The sequence below is a fragment of the Balaenoptera borealis genome (assembly GCF_965194805.1).
Source record: "Balaenoptera borealis genome assembly, chromosome: X".
In the NCBI taxonomy this organism is placed as follows: domain Eukaryota; kingdom Metazoa; phylum Chordata; class Mammalia; order Artiodactyla; family Balaenopteridae; genus Balaenoptera; species Balaenoptera borealis.
The window spans coordinates 71294313-71321394 of record NC_138881.1 but is presented as its reverse complement, the minus strand read 5'-3'; the positions used below and the strand labels follow the sequence as shown (position 1 = coordinate 71321394).

Genomic DNA, 27082 nt, shown 5'->3' with positions numbered 1-27082 from the left:
TGCATTCAGAAAAGAAAAAGAAATAGAAGACACTAAATTGGAAAGGAATAAATAAAACTATGTCTATTCACAGATGACATGACCTTGTATATAGAAAATCCTAAGGAACCCCCATAACCCCTACTACAACAAATAAACACATTCTGTAAGGTTGCAGGGTAAAAGATCAATATACAAAAATCAATTGTATTTTTATACACTAGCAATAAGTGATCTGAAAATGAAATTAAGAAAGCAATTCCATCTAAAATAGCATCGAAAAATACAATACTTAGGAATACATTCAACAAAGAAGTTTAAGACTTGTACACTGAAAACTACAAAAATGTTGAAAGAAAGAGAGAAGATGTAAATAAATGGAAAGACATCACAGACATCCCATGTTCTTGGATTAGAAGGCTAAATATTATTAGAATGGCAATATTTCCCAAATTGATCCACGGATTTGAAGGAAGCACTATGAAAATCCTGCTTGCCTTTTATTTCCCCATAAAATGAAAATTTGATGCTAAAATTCATACAGATGTGAAAGGGAAACAGAATAGCCAAAACAATCTCGAAAAAGAAGAACAAAATTGGAGGACACATACTCCTCAATTTCAAAACTTTTTACAAAATAATAGTATGGTATTGTTATAAAGATAGATATATAGATAAATGGAATAGAATTTTGAGTCTAGAAATGAACCCATGCATTTATGGTCAACTGATTTTCAACAAGGTAACAAAGAAAATTCAATGGAGAAAGAATAGTATTTTCAACAAACAGTACATGGACAACTGGATATTCACATACAAAAGAAAGAAGCTGGACCCCTACCTCATGCCACATACAAAATATTAACTCAAAATGGATCTCAGAACTAAATATAAGAGCTAAAATTATACAACTCTTAGAAGAAAACATAAAGGTAAATCTTCATGACTTTGGGTTAAGCGATGATTTCTTATATACAACACCAGAAGCACTAGCAACAAAAGCAAAAAAATAAAAATAAATTGGCTTCATCAAAATTAAAAACTTGTGCTGCAAATGATACCATCAATATAGTAAAAGGGCAACCCATGGACAATACTTACAAATCATGTATCTCATAAAGAACTTGTATCTGGAATATATAAAGAACACTTGCAATTCAACAATAAAAAGACGAATTACCTAATTTAAAAAATGACAAAGAATTTGAATAGACATTTCTCCAAAGATGTACAAATTACCAGTAAGCACATGAAAAAATGCTTGATATCATTACTTATTAGGGAAATGCAAATCAAAACTCCAATGAAGTATCATTTCACACCTACTAGGATTGCTATAATCAGAAAAGAGAGACAATAACAAGGGTTGGTAAAGATGTGGAGAAACTGGAACCTTCATACACTGCTGATGAGACTGTAAATGGTGTAGTTGTTTTGGAAACAGCCTGGCAGTTCCTCAAAAGGTTAAAGATACAGTTGCCATATGGACCAGAAGTTCCACTCCTAGGTTTATACCCAAGAGAAATGAAAACACATGTTGACACAAAACTTACACAACAAAGTTCATAGAAGTATCAGCCATAATAGCCCCAAAGTGGAAATAACCCTAATGTCCATCAGTTGATACATGGATAAACACCTACTGTATTTACAGAATGAACTATTATTCAGCAACAAAAGGAAATGACATACAAATACATTCTATAACAAGGATGAAACTTGAAAACATTTTGGTAATTGAAAGAAGTCAGTCACAAAAGGCCACATATTATATGATTCTACTTATATGCAATGTCTAGCATAGGCATATCCACAGAGAAAGAAAGCAGATTAGTGGTTATCAGGGGCTTAGGAGAGACTGAAATCGAAGTGATGACAATGGGTATAGGCTTTCTTTCTTTCTTTCTTTCTTCCTTCCTTCCTTTCTTTCTTTCTTTTTTTTTTTCTCTTGGAGGGGCTTTCTTTTTGTAGTGATGAATTTTTTCTAAAATTAGCAGTAATGGGCTTTCCAAGATGGCAGAAGAGTAGGAGGACGTGAAGTTCATCTCTACCCACAAACACATCAAGAATACATCTACAAATGGAACAATTCTCACAGAGCACCTGCTGAACACTAGCAGAGGACCTCGGACACATAAAAGGAGAAGAAAGATCCCACGTAACCAGGTAGGATGAAAGAAAGAAGAAAGGAAAAGGAAGAGGAGAGGAAGCAGGTTGTGACCTGCACCCTTGGTGGGGAGCTGAAGATGAGGAGAGGTTCTCGTGTCTGTGGAAGCCCCCTCACGAGCGAGGAGATCAGCTGGGACAGAAGGGGAGCTTCAGGAGCTTGGAAGGGAGCCCAGCAACTGGTTGGTGGCAGGCAAGACAGTGAGACCTACACAGAGGGTCCGTGCCAGAGCACTGCACTTCCCAGCCTGAGACAGATGTCTGCTGGTGCACACAGGGGCTGTGTGCTGGAACATGGGATTTGGAGAGCAGACCAGGGGAGGGGGCTGCGGCTGGCTGTGAGGAGACAGCCTGAGGGGACAGGAGTGAGGAGCTCCACAATCAGGAATGCTCATGGAGGAAGCCAGGACCACCACAGAAGCAATGTGCCCGTGTTGAGTGATGCGCAGTGGGTGGGGCCCCCATTGCAGCCTTTCTCCTCAAGTGCCAGCCCATGCCTCCATGAGTACTTGGGAGGGCTCCCGCCAGAGCTGGCACATGTGGCCCTGCAATCGTCTTCCCTGCCCCCCCATCTCCCTGCCTGGGCAACCTGCTCGCCCCGGTCACTGCCTGACGGGCTAGCGCGTTCCAATTGCTACCCCAGCGTCCTGCCACCAGGGTGGCCTGCTCACCCCAATTGCTGCCTTGGCTCCTTCCTGCCTGATGGGCTCGTGTACTCTAGCAACCTCTGGAGCAGACTCCAGTGGGAGGAACACATGCAGAGGTGGGGCTGAAACCATAGCTGAGCCCCAGGGGTCGTGGGACTAAGGAAGAAGAGCTGAAATCTCTCCTCGCGCTGTGTGAACCACGGAGTTACACCTCCACTGACAGCTTCCTAAATTCAGTGCCTGCGAAACATCCAAAAGGACAAGTGCTCCTGTAGCTGGGACAGGTCTGGCTTTAGCAGCTGTGGGCTTTGTGGGCACGTACACGTGGGGATTGGGCCAGGTCAGAGTCTGAGCTGCCTCCATAGCTCCCACAGCAGGTCCAGGTGCACGACTACTGCAGTCCTGGGACCTGACTTCAGTGGATCTGTGCGAGTGACCAGGTGAAAACAATGCTTGAGAGTCACTACGGCCAAGTGCTCGCACACCCACAGTTAAGGTGGGACCAAGAGCAGTGCCAACAACAGTGTACTTTGTGAGCCCACACAATGGACAAAAGGGGACACAACAGAGCACATTCACAGGCGAACAGCTCCAGAGAAGGAATACACATTGGCTTCTCTCCCAGTGGGAGTGCTCCAATCCCACCCACTTCGCACAGCAGATGAGAAACATAGCTAAGATCTGGAGACATCTACTCCAACAATTAGGGAGCAGACCCTGCCCCTGACAGGGCAGTGACAACCACAGAACAAAGGGGAGGCCCTCTCAATATCCAGGACAGGCTCTGGTCACCATACCACCAGTCAAATCACGTATCAAGGGGATAAGAGCACAAGCCTCAGGACCAAGCTCACCCACTAGGGGGCAGACACCAGAAGCAACAGGAACTACAATCCTGCAGCCTGCAGAAAGGAGACCACAAACACAGTAAGTTTGACAAAATGAGATGACAAATATGTTGCAGATAAAGGAGCAAGATAAAAACCTACAGGAACAACTAAATGGAGAGGTGATAGGCAATCTATCTAAAAAAGAATTCAGAGTAATGATACTAAATATGATCCAAGATCTCAGAAAAAGAATGAAGGCACAGATTAAGAAGATACAAAGATGTTTAAGAAAGACCTAGAAGAACTAAAGAACAAACAAACAGAAATGAAAAATACAATTACTGAAATGAAAAATACACTAGAAGGAATCAATAGCAGAATAACTGAGGCAAAAGAAGGGAAAGGGCGCTGGAAGGCAGAATGGTGGAAATCACTGCCGCAGAACACAATAAAGAAAAAAGAACAAAAAGAAATGAGGACAGTCTCAGAGACTTCTGGGACAACATTAAATGCACCAACGTTCGAATTATAGGGGCCCCAGAAGAAGAAGAAGAAGAAGAAAAAGGGCCAGAGAAAATATTTGAAGAGATTCTAGTCAAAAACTTCCCTAACATGGGAAAAGAAATACTCACCCAAGTCCAGGAAGCGCAGAGTCCCATACCGGATAAACCCAAGGAGTACCATAAAGAGGCACATATTATTCAAACTAACAAAAATTAAATACAAAGAAAAAATGTTAAAAGCAGCAAGGAAAAAGCAAAAAATAACACACAAGGGAATCCACAGAAGGTTATCAGCTGATTTTTCAGCAGAAGCTCTGTAGGCCAGAAGAGAAGGGCAGGCTATATTTCAAGTGATGAAAGGGAAAAACCTACAACCAAGAATACTCTACCCAGCAAGGCTCTTGGTCAGATTTGAAGGAGAAATCAAAAGCTTTACAGACAAGCAAAAGCTAAGAGAGTGCAGCACCACCAAACCAGCTATACAACAAATGCAAAAGGAACTTCTCTAGGCAGAGTAAAAAAAAAAAGAGGCCACAACTAGAAACAGGGAAATTACAAATGGGAAAGCTCACTGGTAAAGGCAAACATATAGTAAAAGCAGGAAATGATCTGTACACAAATATGATATCAAAATGAGAAACTGTGAGAAGAGAATACAAATGCAGGAAATGGGAATTGTATTTGAAATTAAGAGACCACCAACTTAAAACAACCTTCTCTATATAGGCTGCTTTATCAAAACCTCATGGGAAATGTAAATCAAAAATCTACAATAGATATACACACAAAAAAGATAAGTAACCCAAACACAACACTAAAGATGGTCATCAAACCACAAGAGAAGAGAACAAAAGAGGAAGGGAAGAAAAAAGACCAAAAAAACAAACCCAAAACAATTTAAAAAATGGCAGTAGGAACATACATATCAATAATTACCTTAAATGTAAATGGATTAAAAGCTTCAACCAAAGGACACAGACTGGCTGAATGGATACACAAACAAGACCTGTATATAGGCTGTCTACAAGACACCCACTTCAAACCTAGGGACACATACAGACTAAAAGTGAGGGGATGGAAAAAGATATTCCATGCAAATGGAAATCAAAAGAAAGCTAGGGTAGCAATACTCATATCAGACAATACAGACTTTAAAATAAAGACTATTACAAGGGACAAGGAAGGACACTACATAATGATCAAGGGATCAATCCAAGAAGAAGATATAACAATTGTAAATATATATGCACCCAACATAGGAGCACCTCAATACATAGGGCAAAGGCTAACAGCCATAAAAGGGGAAATCAACAGTAAAACAATAATAGTGGGGGACTTTAGCACCCCACTTACATGAATGGACAGATCATCCAGACAGAAAATAAATAAGGAAACACAAGACTTAAATGACACATTAGACCAGATAGACTTAACTGATATTTATAAGACATTCCATCCAAAAGCAGCAGAATACAGTTTCTTCCCAAGTGCACAGGAACGTTCTCCAGGATAGATCACACCATGGGTCACAAATTGAGCCTTGGTAAATTTAAGAAAACTGAAATCATATCAAGCATCTTTTCTGACCACAACGCTATGAGATTAGAAATCAATTACAGGAAAAAGTGTAAAAAACACAAACACGTGGAGGCTAAACAATATGTTACTAAATAACCAATGGATGACTGAAGAAATCAAAGAGGAAATAAAAAAAATACCTAGAAAAAGATGACAATGAAAACATGACGACCCAAAACCTATGGGATGCAGCAAAAGCAGTTCTCAGAGGGAAGTTTATAGCAATACAATCTTATCTCAAGAAACAAGATAAACAAAAATCTCAAATAAACAATCTGTCCTTACACCTAAAGCAACTAAAGAAAGGAGAAGAAACAAAACCTGAAGTTAGTAGAAGGAAAGAAATCATAAAGATCAGAGGAGAAATAAATGAAATAGAGATGAAGAAAACAAAGATCAATGAAACTAAAGGCTTGTTCTTTGAAGAGATAAACAAAATTGATAAACCTTTAGCCAGACTAATCAAGAAAAAAAGAGAGAGGACTCAAATCAATAAAATTAGAAATGAAAAAGGAGAAGTTACAACTGACAGCACAGAAATACAAAGGACCATGAGACTACTACAAGCAACTATATGCCAATAAAATGGACAACCTAGAAGAAATGGACAAATTCTTAGGAAGGTACAACCTTCCAAGACTGAACAAGGAAGAAATAGAAAATATGAAAAGACCAATCACAAGTACTGAAGTTGAAACTGTGATTAAGTATCTTCCAACAAACAAAAGTCCAGGACCTGATAGCTTCACAGGTGAATTCTATCAAACATCTAGAGAAGACTTAACACCTACTCCTCTGAAACGCTTCCAAAAAATTAGAGGAAGGAACATACCCAAGCTCCTTCTACAAGGCCACCACCACCCTGATACCAAAACCAAAAACGGTATCACAAAAAAAGAAAATTACAGGCCAATATCACTGATGAACATAGATGCAAAATTCCTCAAGAAAATACTACCAAACCGAATCCAACCACACATTAAAAAGATTATACACCATGATCAAGTCGGATTTATCCCAGGGATGCAAAGATTCTTCAACACACGCAAATCAATCAACGTGATGCACCCTATTAACAAATTGAAGAAGAAAAAACATATGATCAACTCAATAGATGCAGAAAAAGCTTTTGACAAAATTTAACACCCATTTATGATAAAAACTCTCCAGAAAGTGGGCATAGAGGGAACCTACCTCAATATAATAAAGGCCATACATGACAAACTCACAGCAAACATCATTCTCAATGGTGAAAAACTGAAAGCATTTCCTCTAAGATCAGGAACAAGACAGGATGTCCACTCTCGCTTTCATTCAACATAGTTTTGGAAGACCTAGCCATGGCAATCAGAGAAGAAAAAGAAACAAAAAGAATCTGAATTGGAAAAGAAGAAGTAAAACTATCTCTGGAGATGATAGGATTTTATACATAGAAAACCCTAAAGATGCTACCAGAAAACTACTAGAGTTCATCAATGAATGTGGTAAAGTTGCAGGATACAAAATTAATATACAGAAATCTCTTGCATTCCTACACACTAACAATGAAAGTTCAGAAAGAGAAATTAAAGAAACAATCCCATTTATCATTGCATCAGAAAAAATAAAATACCTAGGAATAAACCTACCTAAGGAGGCAAAAGACCTGTACTTAGAAAACTATAAGATACTGATGAAAGAAATAAAAGATGACACAAACTGATGGAGAGATAGACCATGTTCCTGGAATGGAGGAATGAATATTGGGAAATGACTATACTACCCAAAGAAATCTACAGATTCAATGCAATCCTTATCAAATTACCAAGGGCATTTTTCACAGAACTAGAACAAAAAATTTTGCAATTTGTATGGAAACACAAAAGACCCCGAATAGCAAAAGCAATCTTGAGAATGAAAAATGGAGCTGGAGGAATCAGGCTCCCTGACTTCAGACTATACTACAAAGCTACAGTAATCAAGACAATATGGTACTGGCACAAAAACAGAAGTATAGATCAGTGGAACAGGATAGAAAGCTGAGAGATAAACCCACGCACCTATCGTCACCTAATCTATGATAAAGGAGGCAAGAATACACAATGGAGGAAAGACAGTCTCTTCAATAAGTGGCGCTGGGAAGACTGGACAGCTACATGTAAACAAATGAAATTAGAACACTTCCTAACACCATACACAAAAATAAACTCAGAATGTATTAAAGACCTAAATGTAAGGCTAGATACTATAAAACTCTTAGACAAAAATATAGGCAGAACACTCTGACATAAATCACAGCAGTATCATTTTGGTTCCACCTCCTAGAGTAATGAAAATAAAAACAAAAGTAAACAAATGGGACCTAATTAAACTTAAAAGCTTTTGCATAGCAAAGGAAACCATAAACAAAACAAAAAGACAACCCTCAGAATGGGAGAAAATATTTGCAAACGAAGCAACCAACAAGGGATTAATCTCCAAAATATACAAACAGTTCATGGAGCTCAATATCAAAAAGACAAACACCCTAATCAAAAAATGGGTGAAAGATATAAATCGGTATTTTTCCAAAGAAGACATACATATGGAAAAGCACATGAAAAGATGCTCAACATCACTAATTATTAGAGAAATGGAAATCAAAACTACAATGAGGTATCACCTCACAGTGGTTATAATGGCCATCATCATGAAACCTACAAATAATAAATGCTGGAGAGGGTGTGGAGCAAAGGGAACCATCCTACACTATTGGTGGGAATGTAAATTGGTATAGCCACTCTGGAGAACAGTAGGGAGATTCTTTAAAAAACTAAAATAGAGCTACCATATGATCCAGCGACCTCACTCCTGGGTGTATATCTGAAGAAAAACATAATTCAAAATGATACCTGCACCCCAATGTTCATTGCAGCACTATTTACAATAGCCAGGACATGGAAGCAACCTAAATGTCCATCAACAGAGGAATGGATAAAGAAGATTTGGTGCATATATACAATGGAATATTAGTCAGCCATTAAAAAGAATGAAATAATGCCATTTGCAACAACATGGATGGACCTGGAGATTGTCATACTGAGTGAAGTAAGTCAGACAAAGAAAGACAAGTATCATATGATATCACTTATATGTGGAATCTAGAAAAAGGTATAAATGAACTTATCTACAAAACAGAAATAGAGTTACAGATGTAGAAAACAATTTTATGGTTACCAGCGGGCAAGGGGTGGGGGAGGGATAAATTGGGAGATTGGGATTGACATATACACACTACTATATATAAAATAGGTAACCAATAAGGACCTACTGTACAGCACAGAGAACTCTACTCAATAGTCTGTAATGGCCTATATGGGAAAGGAATCTAAAAAAGAGTGGATGTATGTATCTGTATAACTGATTCACTTTGCTGTACACTTGAAAGTAACACAACATGGTAAATCAACCATACTCCAATAAAATTAAAAAAAAATAAAATTAGCAGTAATGATCGCACAACTCTAAATATACTAAAACCCAACTAATTGTAAGAAAAGAAAAACAACTAAAACATGAATAAATGCTTGTGACTTTTCATCAGGCAAAAATGTCTTAGACATGACAGCAAAATAATAATCCATAAATTCAAAAATGGATAAATTGGAATTTATAAAATTAAAGTTTTCTGTTCCTCAAAAGACACTTTTAAAAGGAGGTAATGTGTGCAGAACAATGATTCCCCACTCAAAGACATTTATGTCTTAATCTATGGAAGCCATGAATATGTTATGTTACAATGGCAAAGTGGAGTTAAGGTTGCATATGTAATTAACATTAATCAGGTGACCTTAAGATAGGAAGATTTTCCTGGATTATCTGGGTGGGTTCAAAGTAATCATAAGACATTAAAAGTAGAAGAGGGAGGTGGAATGGTAATGCCAGGAGAAGATGTGACTATAGAAGCATGGTCAGAGTGATGTGACATGAGAATGACTTACACTACTTTTCCTGGCTTTGAAAATGGAGGAATTGGGCCACAAACCAAGGAAAGTGGGCCAGTCTCTACAAGCTGATAAAATGAAGGAAATGTATTTTCTCAACAGCCTTCAGAAAGAAATGCAACCCTGCCAACATCTTGACTTTAGCCCAGTGTACCTGTGTTAGAATTCTAACTTAACAGAAACTATAATAAAATTTTGCTGTTTAAAATTACTAATTTCATGGTAGTTTGTTACAGAAGCAATGAAAAAGTAATACAGAAGGAAGAGATAAGCCACAGTTTGGAAGAAAATATTTGCAAAACACATGCCTGATATAGGGCTGAAAATCCAGAATATATAAAAAACTTTCAAAGCTCAATAATAACAAAACAAACAACCTAATAAAAATGGGCCAAACATTTTAACTGACTCTTCACCAAAGAAGAATGGCAAATAAACACATGAAAAGATGCTCAACATAATTAGTCATTAGAAAAATACAAGTTAAATGTACAATGTTATACCTATACATAACCACTAGAATGACTAATATATAAAATGATGTTCAACTTCATTAATAACATGGAAATGCAAATGAAAACCACAATGAGATAGCATTTCAACTCCAACTGTTTGGCAAATTAAAGTCTGACAATATCAAGTGTTGGCAAGAATGTGGAGCAACCTCAACATCTATATACTGCTTGTGGGAATGTAAATTGGTAGACATACTTTGAAAAACAATTTGGCATACTATAGCAAATTTGAAAATCATACATATTGTATGACTCAGTGGTTCCACTCCTAGGTATATTTAGAGAAACGATTGTAATTGTGTACCTAGAGATATGTACAATAATGTTCACAGCAACATTTTAATTGCAAAAATCTGGAAACACCTCAAATGTCTGTCAGCGGTAGAATGGATAATTAAACTGGGATCTATCCACAAGATGAAATACTATAAATTAGGGGAAAATATATAAATTACAGCTACATGGAAAAATCTCGATGGATTTCAGGAATTTGAGCATAAAAAAATATTTGTAGAGCAAAAAAGGTAAAATGTAGAAAATTATGCAGGTATATTTCTATCAATATATAGCTCAAAAATTTACAAAACCAAATACATTGTTTAGTAATACAGACATATAAGGTGAAGTTAAAAAATTAAGAAAGGGAACAATAATCAAAATTCAGGGTAGGGTAGCGGTTATCTCTGAATGGATAGGGAATAGGATGAGAACCAGGGCATTTTATTTTGTTTTTCCTTTAAACTGGGTGGTAGGTAGGTATATGGTTGTTCATCATGTTATTATTTTTATACCTTTCATAAACTGATTAAACAGTCTCTTGGTTCTAATCCATATTTAATAAAAACAAATATAAAACATAAAAGAATTATGAAAAATTTAATGAGGTAAAGACTTACTTCCTTCAAAAATACTTATTTTTTACTTTATGTTCAGGGTATAGCACCTTTCTATAAGGTTTGGTAAAGACATATTTGGGGAGAATCAAGTTTACAAATCAACAGCAAGGGAACTAGATTATTAATAGCTTCAGATTTGATCTTCTACCAGCAACAAATATGAAACAGTGTAGGTTTGGTAAAACTTTAACAGTAATGGGTCACAAAAGTCTTGTTTTTACCATTAGATAGATGACCCTTTGCTACCTGTACCAGGATTAAAGTGCTTATCTTTCCAGACTAATACTTGAAATTTAAATTCACCACATTGGCAACTATGTGTAGTTAGGAAGGTCAGAGGTGCAATTTTATATTAAAGGTGCACTACATGCATAAAAAGCAGGCACACAGTAAGTAAGGAAGTTCCCCAACTCCTCAAGGAAGAATGCATGTGGATGCATGGGTGTTAAAGTAGATAACAGTTGTCCATTATGTCCCCATCCTCTCTATTCTTCATGCTCCTCAATTCCAAACTTTATGAGTCATTAAGTGTTCTTGTTCTCTCTTCTATCCTAGTCAAAACCTATTGATTCTTCATTTATACCCTAGTATAAATTAGATTAACAGTTTAAAGAACAGGTTTGTTATTTGTGGTCTACTGTAAGCAAAATTTTGTATATGTACTTTTCTAGGAAGAGCATCCAAAGTTTTCGTCAGATTCTCAAAGGGGTCAAAATGGTTAAGAACCAGTGCTTTAAAGTATTTTCCTTCTTAGATATGGGCATTCAAGCACACTTGAAAGGTTTATGATAAAAGTATTTATTGAAATGGTAAACAAAATTGACAAACTCTTAGCTAGACTAATAAAAAAAAGAGTAGATTCAAATAAATAAAATTAGAAAGGAAAGATAAGACATTACAGTGGATGCCTCAGAAACAAAAAGGATAATAAAGGATTATTATGAATAAGTATATGACAACAATTGGATAACTTAGAAGAAATTGATAAATTCCTAGAAACTAACAACTTACCAAGACTGAATCACGAAGAAATAGAAAGCCTGAACAGACCAATAACCAATAAGGAGATTGAATCAGTAATCAAAAACCCCTCAACAAAGAAGAACCCAAGGTCAGATAGCTTCATGGGTGAATTAGACATTCAAAGAATACCAATTCTTCTTAAACTCTCCCAAAAAATAGAAGAGGGAACACTTCTAAATTCATTTGATGGTATCACTCTGATATTAAAGCCAGACAAAGGCACTACAGGAAAAGAAAACTACAAGCCAATATCCCTAACAAACACAGATGCAAAAATCCTCAATAAAGTAATAATAGCAAACTAAATTCAACAGCATATTAACAGGATTATACAACAGGAACAAGTGGACTGTATCCCTCAGATGCAAGGATGATTCACCATATGTGTATCAATGTGACACACCACATTAACAGAATAAAAGATGAAAACCACATTTGTGATCACCTCAATAGATACAGAAAAAGCATTTTACAAAATTCAAAATCCATTCATGAGAAAAAGCTCTCGGTATAGAAGGAACTTAACTCAATAAACATCATATATGAAAAGCCCACAGCTAACATCATAATCAGTTGGGAAAAACTGAAAACTTATTCTCTAAATCCAGTACAAGTCAAGGATGTCCACATCTGAAACTTCCGTTTAACATAGTATTGGAAGTCCTAGCCAGAGCAACTAGACAAGAAAAAGAAATATAAGGAATTCAAATCAGAAAGGAAGAAGTTAAATATCTGCAGAAGACACAATCATATATGTAGAAAACTCTAACAACAACCACAAACTATTAGAATTAATAAACAAATTCAGTAAAGCTGCAGGATATAAAATCAACATACAAAAAATCAGTTGTGTTTCTATACACTAACAATGAACTATCCGAAAAAAATTAAGAAAACAATTCCATTTCCAATAGCAATAAAAAGAATGAAACAGTTGAGAATAAACTCAACCAGAGGTGAAAGACTTGTGCACTGAAAATTATAAAAAACTAATGAAGGAAATTAAAGACACAAAAATGTAAAGACACCTATGTTCATGGATTGGAAAAATTAATATTGTTAAAATGTCCATTCTACCCAAAGTGATCTACACATTAAATGCAATTCCTATTAAAATCCCAATAGCATTCTTTACAGAAACAGAAGAAAAATCCTAAATTTTATATGGAAACAAAAAAGACCCTGAATAGCCAAAGCAAGTCTTGAGCAAGAACAAAGCTGGAGGTATCACACATCCTGATTTCAAAATATATTACAAAGTTACAGTAATCCAAACAGTATTGTATTGGCATAAAAACACACATAGACCAATGTAACAGAACAGATTACAGAGAAATAAACCCATGCATTTATGGCCAACTGATCTTTGACAAGGGTGCCAAGAACACAGTAGGGAAAGGATAGTCATTTCAATAAATGGTGCTGGGAGAACTGGGTATCTAGATGCAGAAGAATGAAATTGGATCTTAATTTTGCATCTCATACCATATAAAATATCAACTCAATATAGATTAAAGACTTAAATGTAAAAACTGAAATGTAAAACTACTAAAAGAAAGCACAGTGTAAAAACTTCTTGACATTGGTCTTAGCAATGACCCCAAAAACACAGACAACAAAAGCAAAAATAAACAAGGGGGACAACATCATAAAAAGCTTCTGTACAGCAAAGGAAACAATTAACAGAGGCAACCTATAGAATGGTAGAAAATATTTGCAAACCATTTATCTGATAAGGGTTAACATCCAAAACATATAAGGAACTCATACAACTCAACAGCAAAAAAATAACTGACTAAAAAATGAGCAAAGAACAGTAATAGACATTTCTCAAAAGAAGACATAAAAATGGCCAACAGGTATATGAAAAGGTGCTCAGCATCACTAATCATCAGGGAAGTGCAAATCAAAACCACAATGATATATCACCTCACAACTGTTGGATGGCAAAAAGTCAAGAGATTAGTGTTGGCAAGGATGTGGAGAAAAGAGAACCCTTAAACACTGTTGGTAGGAATGTAAATTGGTATAGCTATTATGGAAAACAGTATGGAGGTTCCTCAAAAACTCAAAAATAGAACTACCATATGATCCAGTAATCCCACTTCTGGGAATATATCCAAAGAAAATGAAATCTGGATCTTGAAGAGATACTTGCACCTCCCATGTTCATTGCAGCATTATTCAAATAGCCAAGATATGGAAACAACCTAAATGTCCATCAACAGATGTATGGATAAAGAAAATATGGTGTGTGTATGTATGTGTGTATAGGTGTGTGTGCGTGTTAATACTGAATACTGCAAATTTCATGGTTTAAAAATGTATATACATATATGTGTGCATGTGTGTGTATACACACACATGCATACACATACATACAATGGAATAAAAAGGATATCCTCCCATTTTTGACAACATGGCTGAACCTGGAGGACATTATACTAAGTGAAATAAGGCAGACTCAGAAGAGAAATACTGTATGATCTCACTTATATGTATAATCTAAAATAGACTCAAAAGCAGAGAGAAGAATACTGGTTACCGGTGTGGGGTAAGGTAGAGGGGAAAATGGGGAGGTGTTTGCCAAAGACTACAAAGTTTCAGTTATGCAAGAAGAGTAAGTTCCAGAGATCTAATGTATATCATGGTGACTATGGTTAATAATGTTGTATTGTATACTTAAAATTTGCTAAGAGGGTGGATCTTAAGTGTTCTCACCACATACACACACATACACAAAAAAATGGTAACTATGTGAGGTGACAGATATGTTAATTAGCTTGATTGTGGTGATCATTTCACAATGTATACGTATGTCAAAACATCAAGCTGTACACTTTAAATGAATATTCTCATCCTGGATTGGAGGCCCTGGGCTTAAATGCCATTTATTGTATTGTATAAATACAACTTGTTTGTATTCAATTAGAAATTAAGATTAGATTTAGTAAACTATAAAGCAACATTTAAATTAAATTGAACGAAAGTAACTAGAACTCTCAAATCAATATTTCTGCTCTGTTATTTTTTGCCGAAAACAAGCAAATGACAAGAAAATAAGTCAAACTCACATTATAGAAATACTTTAAAAAGAAACATCCGGTAATGTCTATGGCTGACTGTATACACACAGCCCAACCTCCAGTCATTTTAGTCTGAATACTGCGAATTTTATGGTTTAAGAAAAGGGTAACCCCACAGCTCTGCAGAGTTTTCAAATAAAGAGAGATTTAATTACATTCACGACATCATAATTAATAAGGCAGGAGTATATTGGTACAGTTGAAAAAGATGTTTAACAAGAGAGTTAAACTGAAAAAGGATCTTCTCATTAGCCACAAGTTTACCAGAAGAGTCAATTAACCAGAACACCTCATTCATAAAGCATTTTGGCTTAGTACAGACTTATTGTAAATAGATTTAAACAAAGGCATAACTCACTTTACACAATAAAAGTACCTGGGAATAGTTCATGCAAATCACATTTTCATTCCTTCAGCAGTTCTAAGTTTCTCAAGGACTGAATCCTGATTATGTGAATAGTCCCTAGCACTCAGCTGGCAAGTTTATTTAATAAGTAATTCAATTGAATTCTATTTAAAATGTACTGGGGAATACAATAAATACCAAGAAATCCTGTTTATTCCATAATATAGTAAAGAGCAAACATTTATTTTAAAATTCAGAAATATGTAAATTCAGCTATTAGGGACAAATGCTAGTTACTTATTATCCAATCTAGATTTTGAGCTTTCCAAAGATAGGAGTGTCAAGGTAGGCTTAAAAACATCATCTCTCTAAGACTAATAAAAAGGAGAAAAAATACTGAGAGTCAGCAAGTATATAAGAGAGTGAAGCTATTCTAGACTGCTAATGAAAATTAATAAAACTTTACCCAGTGCTTCGTATATGCCTCAAACATATATAAGAAAAGTTCAGGAAATATTTTTTTGTTTAATAAATGAATAAATACCACCTTTATGTATGTCAGTTTGGCAATACATTGATATTTTTCATGCCTTCTGACTTACAATTCCATTTCTAGAAATTTATTCTAAGGAAACAGTTATAGATGTACATAAAGATTTATGTACAAGGTGTTTCGACAAAGCATTGATTACATTAGCAAAATAATTGGAAATATGTTAAATTTCCAAAAATTTATGAAAATTGTACATTTGAAAATGGTATATTCATACACAGAATATTTATGCCACTGTTAAGAATTCTGTCCAATGCCATCCAACTAGTCAGTGGTGGGGTCAGGATTCAGTTTCAGGCCTGTTTGACTCGAGTATATATTTCTAAGCATGTAGGTAAATTCAAGAATAACTTGAGGCTAGAAAAGATGAAAAGTACAACGGTGAGTAGAATCAGTTACTACAATGAGATACCAATAGGCTGGCATGATAGATTAGATCAACAAGATAAAAGTTAAAAAGACATAAATGTACCTGTAACTAAGTCCAAAAAGTCTATATGCCTAAGTACAGACTGAGAAAAGACATAGCTTACCAGTGGCCCATGTAAAAAAGTTTAATGAATTTTAGAGAACTGCACAATCACTATATCATGGTCAAAGGCTGATTATAAGCAAGGTTGATTGTGATGACTCAAAAAAAAAATAAATATAAAAACAAATGTGATCTTTGGCAGCTTTAACAGAAATATATTATCTAGAACAAGAGAAGTCAGAGTCTGACTCTATCCTGCAGTAGTCAAAATACTTACACCCGAAGAAAACACTAACCATCCTGAACATGTTTGGCAGAGAATGATCATGAAAATGAAGGAACTCAAAGCTATGACATATGAGGAATGGTTAAACTACTAATACACTTATCCAGGAAGCAAAATTACTTAAAGTGTAACTGACATCTGAAGAGTTGTTTTGTGGAAGAGAGATGAGAATTGTTCTGTATGGCACCAATGCAAGAGATACAGGGCCAATGGGTAGAACTTATAATTATGAGACAGGTTTGTGTTTGACATAAGAAAGGACCTTAAGTTGAATGAGAGCTGCCAGAATATGGAATGGACTGCCTTAGGTTCCTTTATCCAGAGTTTTATTCATGTAGAAGAAAACAGTCAGTTAGCCTACCTACTGTAGAGGGGACTACAGTACCACAGTGAAGACTGAACTAGAAAACATCTAAGATTACTTTCAAAACTGAGATCTTAATGAATTTCTTAAACTAAGGCTTCCAAATATCAGGTGTACCTGTATAAACTTTTTAAGAAAGAGAAGTCAGACTGCTTAGAAGAACTAAAACCCTGTACTACTCATCGATTATTTGTTAAGAAAAATCACCAATTGTTTTTCATTGGAGTTAGGATTTTAGATGTTTGGGTTAAATATAATAGTGTTTACTTTGAGACACCTTGTAACTATTTCTCACAACTTAAAAAACGTGCCTAACAAATACTTCAAAGACGTTTTTGATGAATAGAGCTAACAATCAAACCAACCTCACAGCTTTTACATCATATTTCTGTTATACAAAATTCAAACTTTTGTAGGCAAGTTACCTGCTCTGGTTTCACTAGACGCTTTCTGGACTCCTCTTCTTTGGCCGCATGCACACTTATAGATGCACATATTAGAGCTGCTGGCATGGTTGTCAGCTTTCCCATCTGAGAAAGATATAACAAAAAGGTATTTTTAATTGAGAGCTTCCCACCCTCTATTTCCTGATAAATTTGGGGGGCATCTGAGGAACACTATTGGTTTCATTTAAATTTATTAAAAACTCAGGCACTCCAAATTATTCATACATTTTTAGGATATAATTCATAAAATTATTTTCCCATGGTAGATGGTAGAGTCTTATTTTTACCAATTTGTTAACTATCTACTTCATATGTAATATAGCAATATGATAATTACCAGTTAGAAGTGAATATAAATTTTGAGGGATGAAGTGAGATATAGATTATGATATTCACTCAGTCCACAAATATTTATTGAGCAATTACTATATGCCAGACCCATCAGGGAACAAAACAAAGATCCTTGCTCTCATGGAGCTGACATTCTAGTGGAGAAGAGGCAGGAGATAAGCACAATACATATATTATACGGTATATTACAATCGATAAATGCTATAGAGAAAGTAAAGGGATAAGGGTGATCTGGAGTACTGGGTGATTCAGGTTGTATCTTGAAATAAATTTTATAATTATATTATTTATAAAAATAACTTCCTACCATTACAAATCTTATGCCCCTAACTAACATATTCCTTTTTACTTATTTCATGCTTGATCTAAAGCCAAAAGTGACCTTAGTTTTAGATATAACTTGATTTGAATTAAGAATGCAGGAAAATTACTGGCTCTAAGAACAAGGCGTTCCAGTGTTTATCCAGGTACCAGAATAATTCCTAAAGATTATTCATTCAACAAGGCCAAATGAAAAGCTTTCCAGGGAATGACTATTTTAAGAGCTTGATTCTTTAGACTCAGAAGGAGGTCTGCTGAAATTGACCAAAGACATCCAGAGGGAAGAGGTCTCTCTGGCTTACACATAAGTGGAATTGTTCAAGAACTGGAAGAAACACTGGCCAAAGGATTCCAAATGTTATCGGATAACAGTGATAGGGTCTGCACTTCATTTCTGACATATTTTTCAATATTTTCTGGGCAGAATACGGGAAGCTACAGGCACTAGTTAAGCAATTTCCTGTTTAAACTAGGTATGATTCTGATTTAGATTGAGACTCCAGAAATATAGGGTAAAATGAAGACTCAACACTAATAAAAGAAATTGTGTTCACTGTTTTTCCCCCTTCAAGCCTCCCTCTAGTACATATGTCAGCATCACAGAACAATTTATCTAGGCCTGCCTTCCAAAAGGCATCACTTCTGATTTCTTACACACAGTTGGTATTCACTAATGAAATAAGATTTCCACTCAGTATCTAATGTCGGGTATCAATAAAAAACATATTAAAATGGATGCCAGCAACGGATGTTCTCCCGTGTACCTGAAAATAATTTTCAATAAAGCTCTGAAGTGATTATTTGAAGCATGTCAATTCTTACAATATTTAAAACCTATTTTAAAAATACCAGAGTAGACCTTACTCCCTAGATAGAACTTTTGAAGTATGCTAATATCTGAAAAAATTTCAATACCCTATGTTCTTAGTATAGTCATTTTATTTCACATAATGGAAAAATAATAGTATGTAGACTATAAAATAAATTCATAGGTATTATTTAATAATTATGATCGATTGCTCCAGAGTGTGGACTGACTAATTGAACTAGTGGCCTAAAAAGTTAATACAGCATACCTTGAAAAATGCTTAAGTATCTTTGCTACATTTTCTACTCTGTAGGGCAGGGTCCATCCACCTTGACTTTTATTAATAAGGCAGTGTGGCATAATGGTAAAAACATAAGCTTAGGAGTTGCACAGACCTGGTTTTGAACTCAAGTTGTGGAACTTACTATCTAAATTTGGGCAAGTTACCTAAGCTCTTAAGAATTATGCTGCCCAATATGGTAATTACTAGATGCATATGGTTATTTAAATTTAAATTTATTAAAAATAAATAAACTTTAAAATTTAGTTCCTTAGTCACATTAGCCCCATTTCAAGTGCTCAACAGCCATAATGTAGGGCACAGATATACAATATTTCCATCACTGAAGAAATTTCTACTGGACAGCGCTATCTTAAGAGTCTCAGGTTATATATCTGAAAAGAAATGGGAATGCCTTCCTTTTTATGATTATCTTGAGGATTAAAGAATTACATAAAAATGGCTTGCACTTGGTAAATGGGCAATTAATTCTAGCTCCCCATTCTTTCTGATTGCTGAATAAAGATGTTAAGTGGTGGTGCTTACTCCCCATTTTTCTTCTCACATGTATTTGATGTTAATCAGGCTCTAGTGAGGGCCATAATAACAATAAAAAACATAGCATACTTATTGCCTCTAAACAAAAAAGGCCAAGACTTTCATCAAAAGAAAAGAGGCAGATTGGCACACTCAGGTCTTTTCAAAACACAGGTTATACTGATGAAAAAGGCATCACTACCCAGAGAGACAGCTGATTATATACCACACTGAAAAAATTAGAATATGGATTGGTAAACTACAGATCTGGGATAAATCTGGTCTGGACTCTGAGCTAAAAATGTTTTTTTTTAACATATTTAAAAATTTATAAAAACAAAATAAACAAACAGAAAACAAAGAAGAAGATGTGACCTTTTGTGTCCTACAAGTCTAACATATTTACTATCTGCCCCTTTATAGAAAAAACAGTTGCTAATACCTAATTTAGAAAATAAAATAAGGTATTTAAAGAACATCAGAGCTTGGGGGTATTATAAAATTTACAGGCTCATAGGCTGTTAGTTAAATAGTATTAAAATTGGGCAGAGGCAATCCTAGTTTTAACAAGGTAAGACCTTGAGTTAAAATTATTTGTAACTTCAAAATAATGACTTGTCAATTCAAAATTATGTGCCTTGTTTAAAATCAATTACCTTCCTATTAAAGATAATAAACAGGCCCTAGAACAGAATTCTATCATATAGAGATTTACAAATAGCAAGACTGAAGATGAGCATCAGTTAACTCCCCCATGAGACTCAACCCTTCCAAGTACTTCTGTAATCAAAATATAGTTGATTCGCATTATTTGCAGTAGTTATATTCCATAAAGTAGCCATGAACACTGATTTAGGGAATAATGAACACTACTCCTAGGGAAAACACAGGGTTAATTTCTTGTGAACCTCTGGTTACATTTTCATCAACTGATCAATACATAACCTTGTTTTATATGTGTTTCTGTTTAAAGACACCTTGTTTACTATATATTGTTGATTCAGTAACATTGAACTCACAGCCAACAGCACTATAACTCATGCCACGATGAAGTTTATCCAACATACATATTTTCTCCCTAAGGCGTATCACAGCTTTCTTGCACTTAAGAACACTAGATAGCACTTCTGTACTATGCATGGAGCCATTTCAAATAGCAGCATTTCCAAAAAAAAAAAAAAAAAAAGTGAAAACACTTAGCACTATTTACCACAAAAGGGACACTTGTTCACAGTATGAGAGCTGGAAAAATAAGGCAGAGAATTAACTGGTCCAACTTTACTTGGGAGTATAAACATATCTGTTTTCTCTTCTTTACTAACAGAATTGAAATTTAAAGTTCTCTTCTATAAGAATTTTTGTTACTTGTTTTGTAAGAAGGAGCATATAATTATTATAGGCTAATCTAAAATCAGTCCTAATCATTAATTCTGCTTTAGAGATATATTATCATGTAGTAAATGCTATTTTATTAAATCAAGAGTCCTGTGATAAGTATAAAACAAAACTGAAATTTAGAAAGGTAAGCCCTAAAAACTAAGAGGAAAATGAAATAAACAATGTTGAGGCAATGATCACACAGACAGGAACAATTCAAAATGAACTTACAACCAGTAATTGGGCTACACCCAAAGGACAAAGAGAACATCAACAAAGAAACAAACCTTAAAACTTAATAATCATATTGTTAGTGGCAGTTTTGGTATTTTATTATGAACCTGCTCTGTGTATGTTATACAAGGAGACATTTAAATATGCTGGCATTTTAAAGATTGGGATTTTCAGTGTGGGAGAAAGATGTAAGATTAATGAAGTTAAAGCAAGATGCTGTAGTTCTGAATTAGAATAAGATTTATCAGTTGATTATCTTATATTATCATGATACAGGAAATATAGAAGATGGAGAAATACATTAAAAGACACCATGGTGTATTGGAATATAGCTATGCAACAAAGTACCCCACACAAACAGCCAGATAGACCTTCAAGTTGAGATTTGTAAGAAAATTCAATTGTGCTTGCAATATTGCAAGTGTAAACTGCTTTAAAATATTTGGCTCAAGAACTTGGTGAGTCTATTTCCAGCACCCAATGAGTTGTGACAAGTTGAGATTAGTCATCAAAGTTCAGTACAGCCATCAGCAGCTTAACAGAACTTTGTATGCTGTAGTGCCTTTTGAGTTGTTTACGTGTGAAGATCTGAGAGGAAGTAGTGATACAGTGGAAAGAACACCAGGCTGTGAATTGGAAAAGCTGTGTTCTAGTCTGCGCTCTGCTAATAATTCACTATGTCACCTTTTACAAGTTAATTCCCCCTCACTGTGTGTCAGATTGCCCATTTGTGAAAGGAAGCTGCACTACAAAATGTCTACACTTCCTTCTAATTTTGACAATGCATGATTCTAAAGTTCAGTGATAATTTCCAAGTATATAATTTACTACAGATAAGATATTGCCATTTTGTTTCTCTAAAAACCAGAAGGAAAGTCACCAACAAATAATTACCTTTTATTAAAATAATACTCTAGATTATATAATCAGAATCACACTTCTACTCACATCGAACATCTTAAATGTGAAGACCACAGAGGGAATTTCAAGAATTTAAAAGTCATTTAAAAACATACACAACTAAAAATTACCTCCTACTTAATTAAATAAATGAATTTTAAAACTTCTTCCTAAAAAAAATAAAAAACAAAAACTTCTTCCTAAAGACACCATTTTTTTTCTTAACATCTTTAATGGAGTATAATTGCTTTACAATGGTGTGTTAGTTTCTGCTTTATAACGAAGTGAATCAGTTATACATATACATATGTCCCCAAATCTCTTCCCTCTTGCATCTCCCTCCCTCCCACCCTTCCTATCCCACCCCTCTAGGTGGTCACAAAGCACCGAGCTGAAAAAGACACCATTTTTTTAATGGAGATAATGTAAGTGTGTGTGAAGGAGAGGAAGCAGTAGAAAGGATAGGAAAAATGGGTAATTATTACTAAACACAATAAATGGAATAAAAGTAATAATTCCAATTTGATTAGCAACTTAAAATTTCAAAGTGATTTAGTAATATCACTGACTTGGCCATCAAGACACCTGTATTTAGTCCCAGCTCTGTTCTTGAACAACTATGTAATCTCTAGTTAGTCATGTCATCTCTCTGGGCCAAAGCGTCTTTATTTGTAAAATGAAAGACCTTGAGCAGATAATCTCTTAGGGCCTTAGAATTGCACTATCCAATAAGGTAGACGATATCTACATGTGTTATTTAAATTTATGTTTCAATTAATGAAAATTTAAAAATTAAAAATTCAGTTTTTCCAAAAAAAAAAAAGTGAAAACACTTAGCACTATTTACCACAAAAGGGACACTTGTTCACAGTATGAGAGCTGGAAAAATAAGGCCACTTCATTCCCTTGGCCACATTTCAAGGCCTCAGTAGATACATGTGACTCCAGTGGGTACCATACTGGACGGCATAGAAATAGAACATTTTCACCATTGAAGAAAGTTTTACTGGACAGCACTGCCTTAGAGCTCCAACCTTTAGGATTTTCTTATGATTCTATCAAAAAGAAGAGATTAAGATTTTGATGAGGGGACTTCCCTGGTGGTCCAGTAGTAAAGAATCTGCCCTCCAATGCAGGGGACGCGGGTTTGATCCCTGGTCGGGGAACTAAGATCTCACATGCCACAGGGCAACTAAGCCCGCACGCCACAACTACTGAACTCGCGGACATCAACTAGACAGCCCACGTGCCGCAAACTACAGAGCCCACGCTCCACAACTAGAGAGAGAAAACCCACACGCCACAACTAGAGAGAAGCCCACACGCCACAACAAAGATCTCCCATGCCTCAAAGAAGATCCTGCATGCCACAACGAAGACCCAATGCAGCCAAAAATAAAAAAAATTAATTAATTAATAAAAAAAAGATTTTGATGAGATATATACACTCTTATGTTTATCACAGCATTATTCACAACAGCCAAGATATGGAAACAATCCAAAAACCCACCAATGGATGAATGGATAAAAAAGACGTGGTACATGTACAAAATGGAATATTATTCATCCATGAGAAAGGAGGATATCATACCATTTGCAACAACATGGATGGACTTTGAGCACATTCTACTAAGCCAGATAAGTCAGAGAAGCAAAAGTACAGGATGATGTCACTTATATATGAAATCTAAAAAAGTCAAACCTGTAAAAACCAGAGAGTAAAATGATGGTTACTAAGGGAAGTGGGGGAGGGGAATAAGATTGATGGGGTTTAAGGGTACAAACTTATAAGTAGTAAATAAGCCACAGAGATCTAATGCACAATATAGACAATATTGTACTGTAATTATGTAATTTGATAAATATTATTATAATAGCAGTCATATTATAACATATAAATGTATAAAAGTAACACACTGTACACCTTAAACTTACACATTACATGTCAAATTTATTCAATAAGAAAAGAAAATGATTTATATGATTTTTGCTTTCAAACATACCAGTTTTAACTCTATATCCATCCATTAAGGGCATATATGCTAACCTGAAAACAGCAGAAGAAAGAACTGGACACTGTTTATACCACTGTAGAAGAATATAATGGCATTACATTTTCAAGAAAGTAAAAGGAAAATAGGAAAATGAGAAATTTTATCCTTTTATAGGAATGGTTCTAAAAGATGGTCTAAATGTATAAATCAGAAAACAGTCTCATAAAATCATGAAAACAAACCTATAATACTGTGTCTCCTGTACTACTTCCAAGGGCATTTTCCTTAAAGACAAGGACTAAATCTTAGCAGTGTTGTAGCTACTTTACTCCAGCCTTGTATCAAGTACATGTTTTAGTATAAATTAATGATAGCAAATCATCAGGTCAAAGTAACCTATCCTTGGACAAATGTAAGATGTAAGGTTTAAAATATGAAGTAATCATATCATCTTTATCCATTCTTTAGATTTTCATTTGGCCTACAGATCATTACCACTTTCCTGAAGTGTTAAAACTTAGAGCTGGGGATAATAATTAGTATATCCAAGATAACCTCTCTGAAAGGGAACCCTTGTACACTGTTGGTGGAAATGTAAAGTGGTGCAGCCACTGTGGAAATCAGTACAGAGCCTTCTCAAAAAAACTAAAAATAGAATTACCATATGACCCAACAATTCCACTCCTGGGTATATACCTGAAAAAAATAAAAACACTAATTTGAAAATATACATGCACCCAATGTTCATACAGCATCATTATTTACAATTGCCAAGATATGGGAGCAACCTAAGTGTCCATCAACAGATAGATGGATAAAGAAGATGTGGTATGTACACACACACACACACACACACACACACACACACACACACACACAATGGAATATTACTCAGCCATAAAAAAGAATGAAAATTTGCCATTTGCAGCAACATAGATAGACTTGGAGGACATTATGCTAAGTGAAATAAGTCAGAGAGAGAAAGACAAATATCACTTACATGTGGAATCTAAAAAATATAACAAACTAGTGAATATAACAAAAAAGAAGCAGACTCACGGATATAGAGAACAAACCAGTGGTTACCAGTGGGGAGAGGGAGGGGAAGTGGCTATACAGGGGTAGGGGATTAAGAGGTACAAACTAGTAGGTATAAAATAAGCTACAAAGATATATTGTACAACACAGGGAATATAGCATTTTATAACTATAAATGGGACATGACCTTTAAAAGTTGTGAATCACTATACTGTTCACCTGTAATTTATATAATATTATACATCAACTATACTTCAATAAAAAATAAAAGAGGATAACCTCTCTGTTTATACATTATTATATATTATTCCATAGGTTTACTCTTGGAATAAGCCAGATTTATGCCTTAAACAGGTCTCTCACCTGAAATTTGTTATGGTATGAAACACAAGGCTTATGAAATACAAACATGGTTTAATTTATTAATGGTCATCAAAAGTCTACAAATAAACCCAAAATCTATTAGAGAAACATTTGTTGGCTTATTTGACATGAAAACTGTCAAATCATGAAATTGCTTATTTTCCCCTTAGCCCTGAACTGATATTTTTGCTAAAAACAAAACCAAAAAAGTACCACCTGGGAAAAATTATGAAACCTGTTACTTGTACTATAAACACAAGGCTGCTTTCTATGATAGTTGTCCACTATCACCCAGTGTTTTTCTAAAATAATATTTATAAAATATTTGAATAGCAGTTTTATTACTTCTAGTCTAACAACACTATGTGGACACATGATGATCAAATGCAATCCCAAACTGAAATAACGGGGTGCTGGGGAGACATTCTGCAAGAAAAGATATTTTTTTCCCGATGACATCAAACTTACCTAATGTTAAGATGTAAAAATATACATGGTACTATGGATTGAATGTTTGTAGTATCCTACCAGTTTCCTATGTTGATGTACTAACCCCTAATGTGGTGGTATTAGGAGGTGGGGCTTTTGGGAAGTGATTAAGTTCAGAAGAAGTCACAAGGGTGGAGCCCCCCCATAATGAGATTAGTGTCTTTATACGAAAAGGAAGAGACATGAGAACTCTCCCCACCTCCCCTGCAGCATGCACAAAGATGTCATGAGAGCACACAGCTTGATGGTGGCAGTATGCAACCCAGGAAGAGAGCCCTCATCAACAACCAAATCTGCTGGCACCATGATCTTGGACTTCCCAGCCTCCAGAACTGTGAGAAATAAATACCTGTTGTTTAAACCAGCCAGTCTGGGGTATTTTGTTATAGCAGCTGGAGCTGACTAAGAAAAATGGTGTGACTCCAAAGTAAGATTAATTTTCCTGCGGCTTTTAGAAATCTGTCTCTTTCATAAACCATGCTTATTATTAGGTACAGTATGACCTTTGCTACCTAAAACTTTTAGGTACCTAGAGGAGTTCTAAAACGTGGGTAGGGGGAAAAGAAACAAGACCTCATGTTGTAGAAACTCTTGTGGCCAAAAAGCTGTCCCTGAACATCCAGTAACCGACAAAAGGGAAAAGAACCAAAGAGCTGAGTATTATAGGCAAGGGTATTCCAATTGGCTAGTTGTGTTTACAAAAGGCTAGATTTATTATACAAAAGCCAAAAAGTGGAA

At 35.3% G+C, this 27082-nt stretch overlaps 1 protein-coding gene across 4 annotated transcripts in view; it reads right to left on the bottom strand.

The window, feature by feature from the left end:
* APOOL (apolipoprotein O like) overlaps nucleotides 1-27082 on the bottom strand; it is a 92111-nt gene that overhangs the window by 38932 nt on the left and 26097 nt on the right. For 3 of the 4 annotated variants that reach the window (XM_082377501.1, XM_082377504.1, XM_082377503.1), the window contains exon 2: nucleotides 17632-17736. In XM_082377501.1, the coding sequence (XP_082233627.1) occupies nucleotides 17632-17736 (105 nt within the window). Of the gene's footprint in view, nucleotides 1-17631; nucleotides 17737-25115; nucleotides 25135-27082 lie in introns of those variants that run through there. The other variant, XM_082377502.1, reaches the window with a different exon arrangement.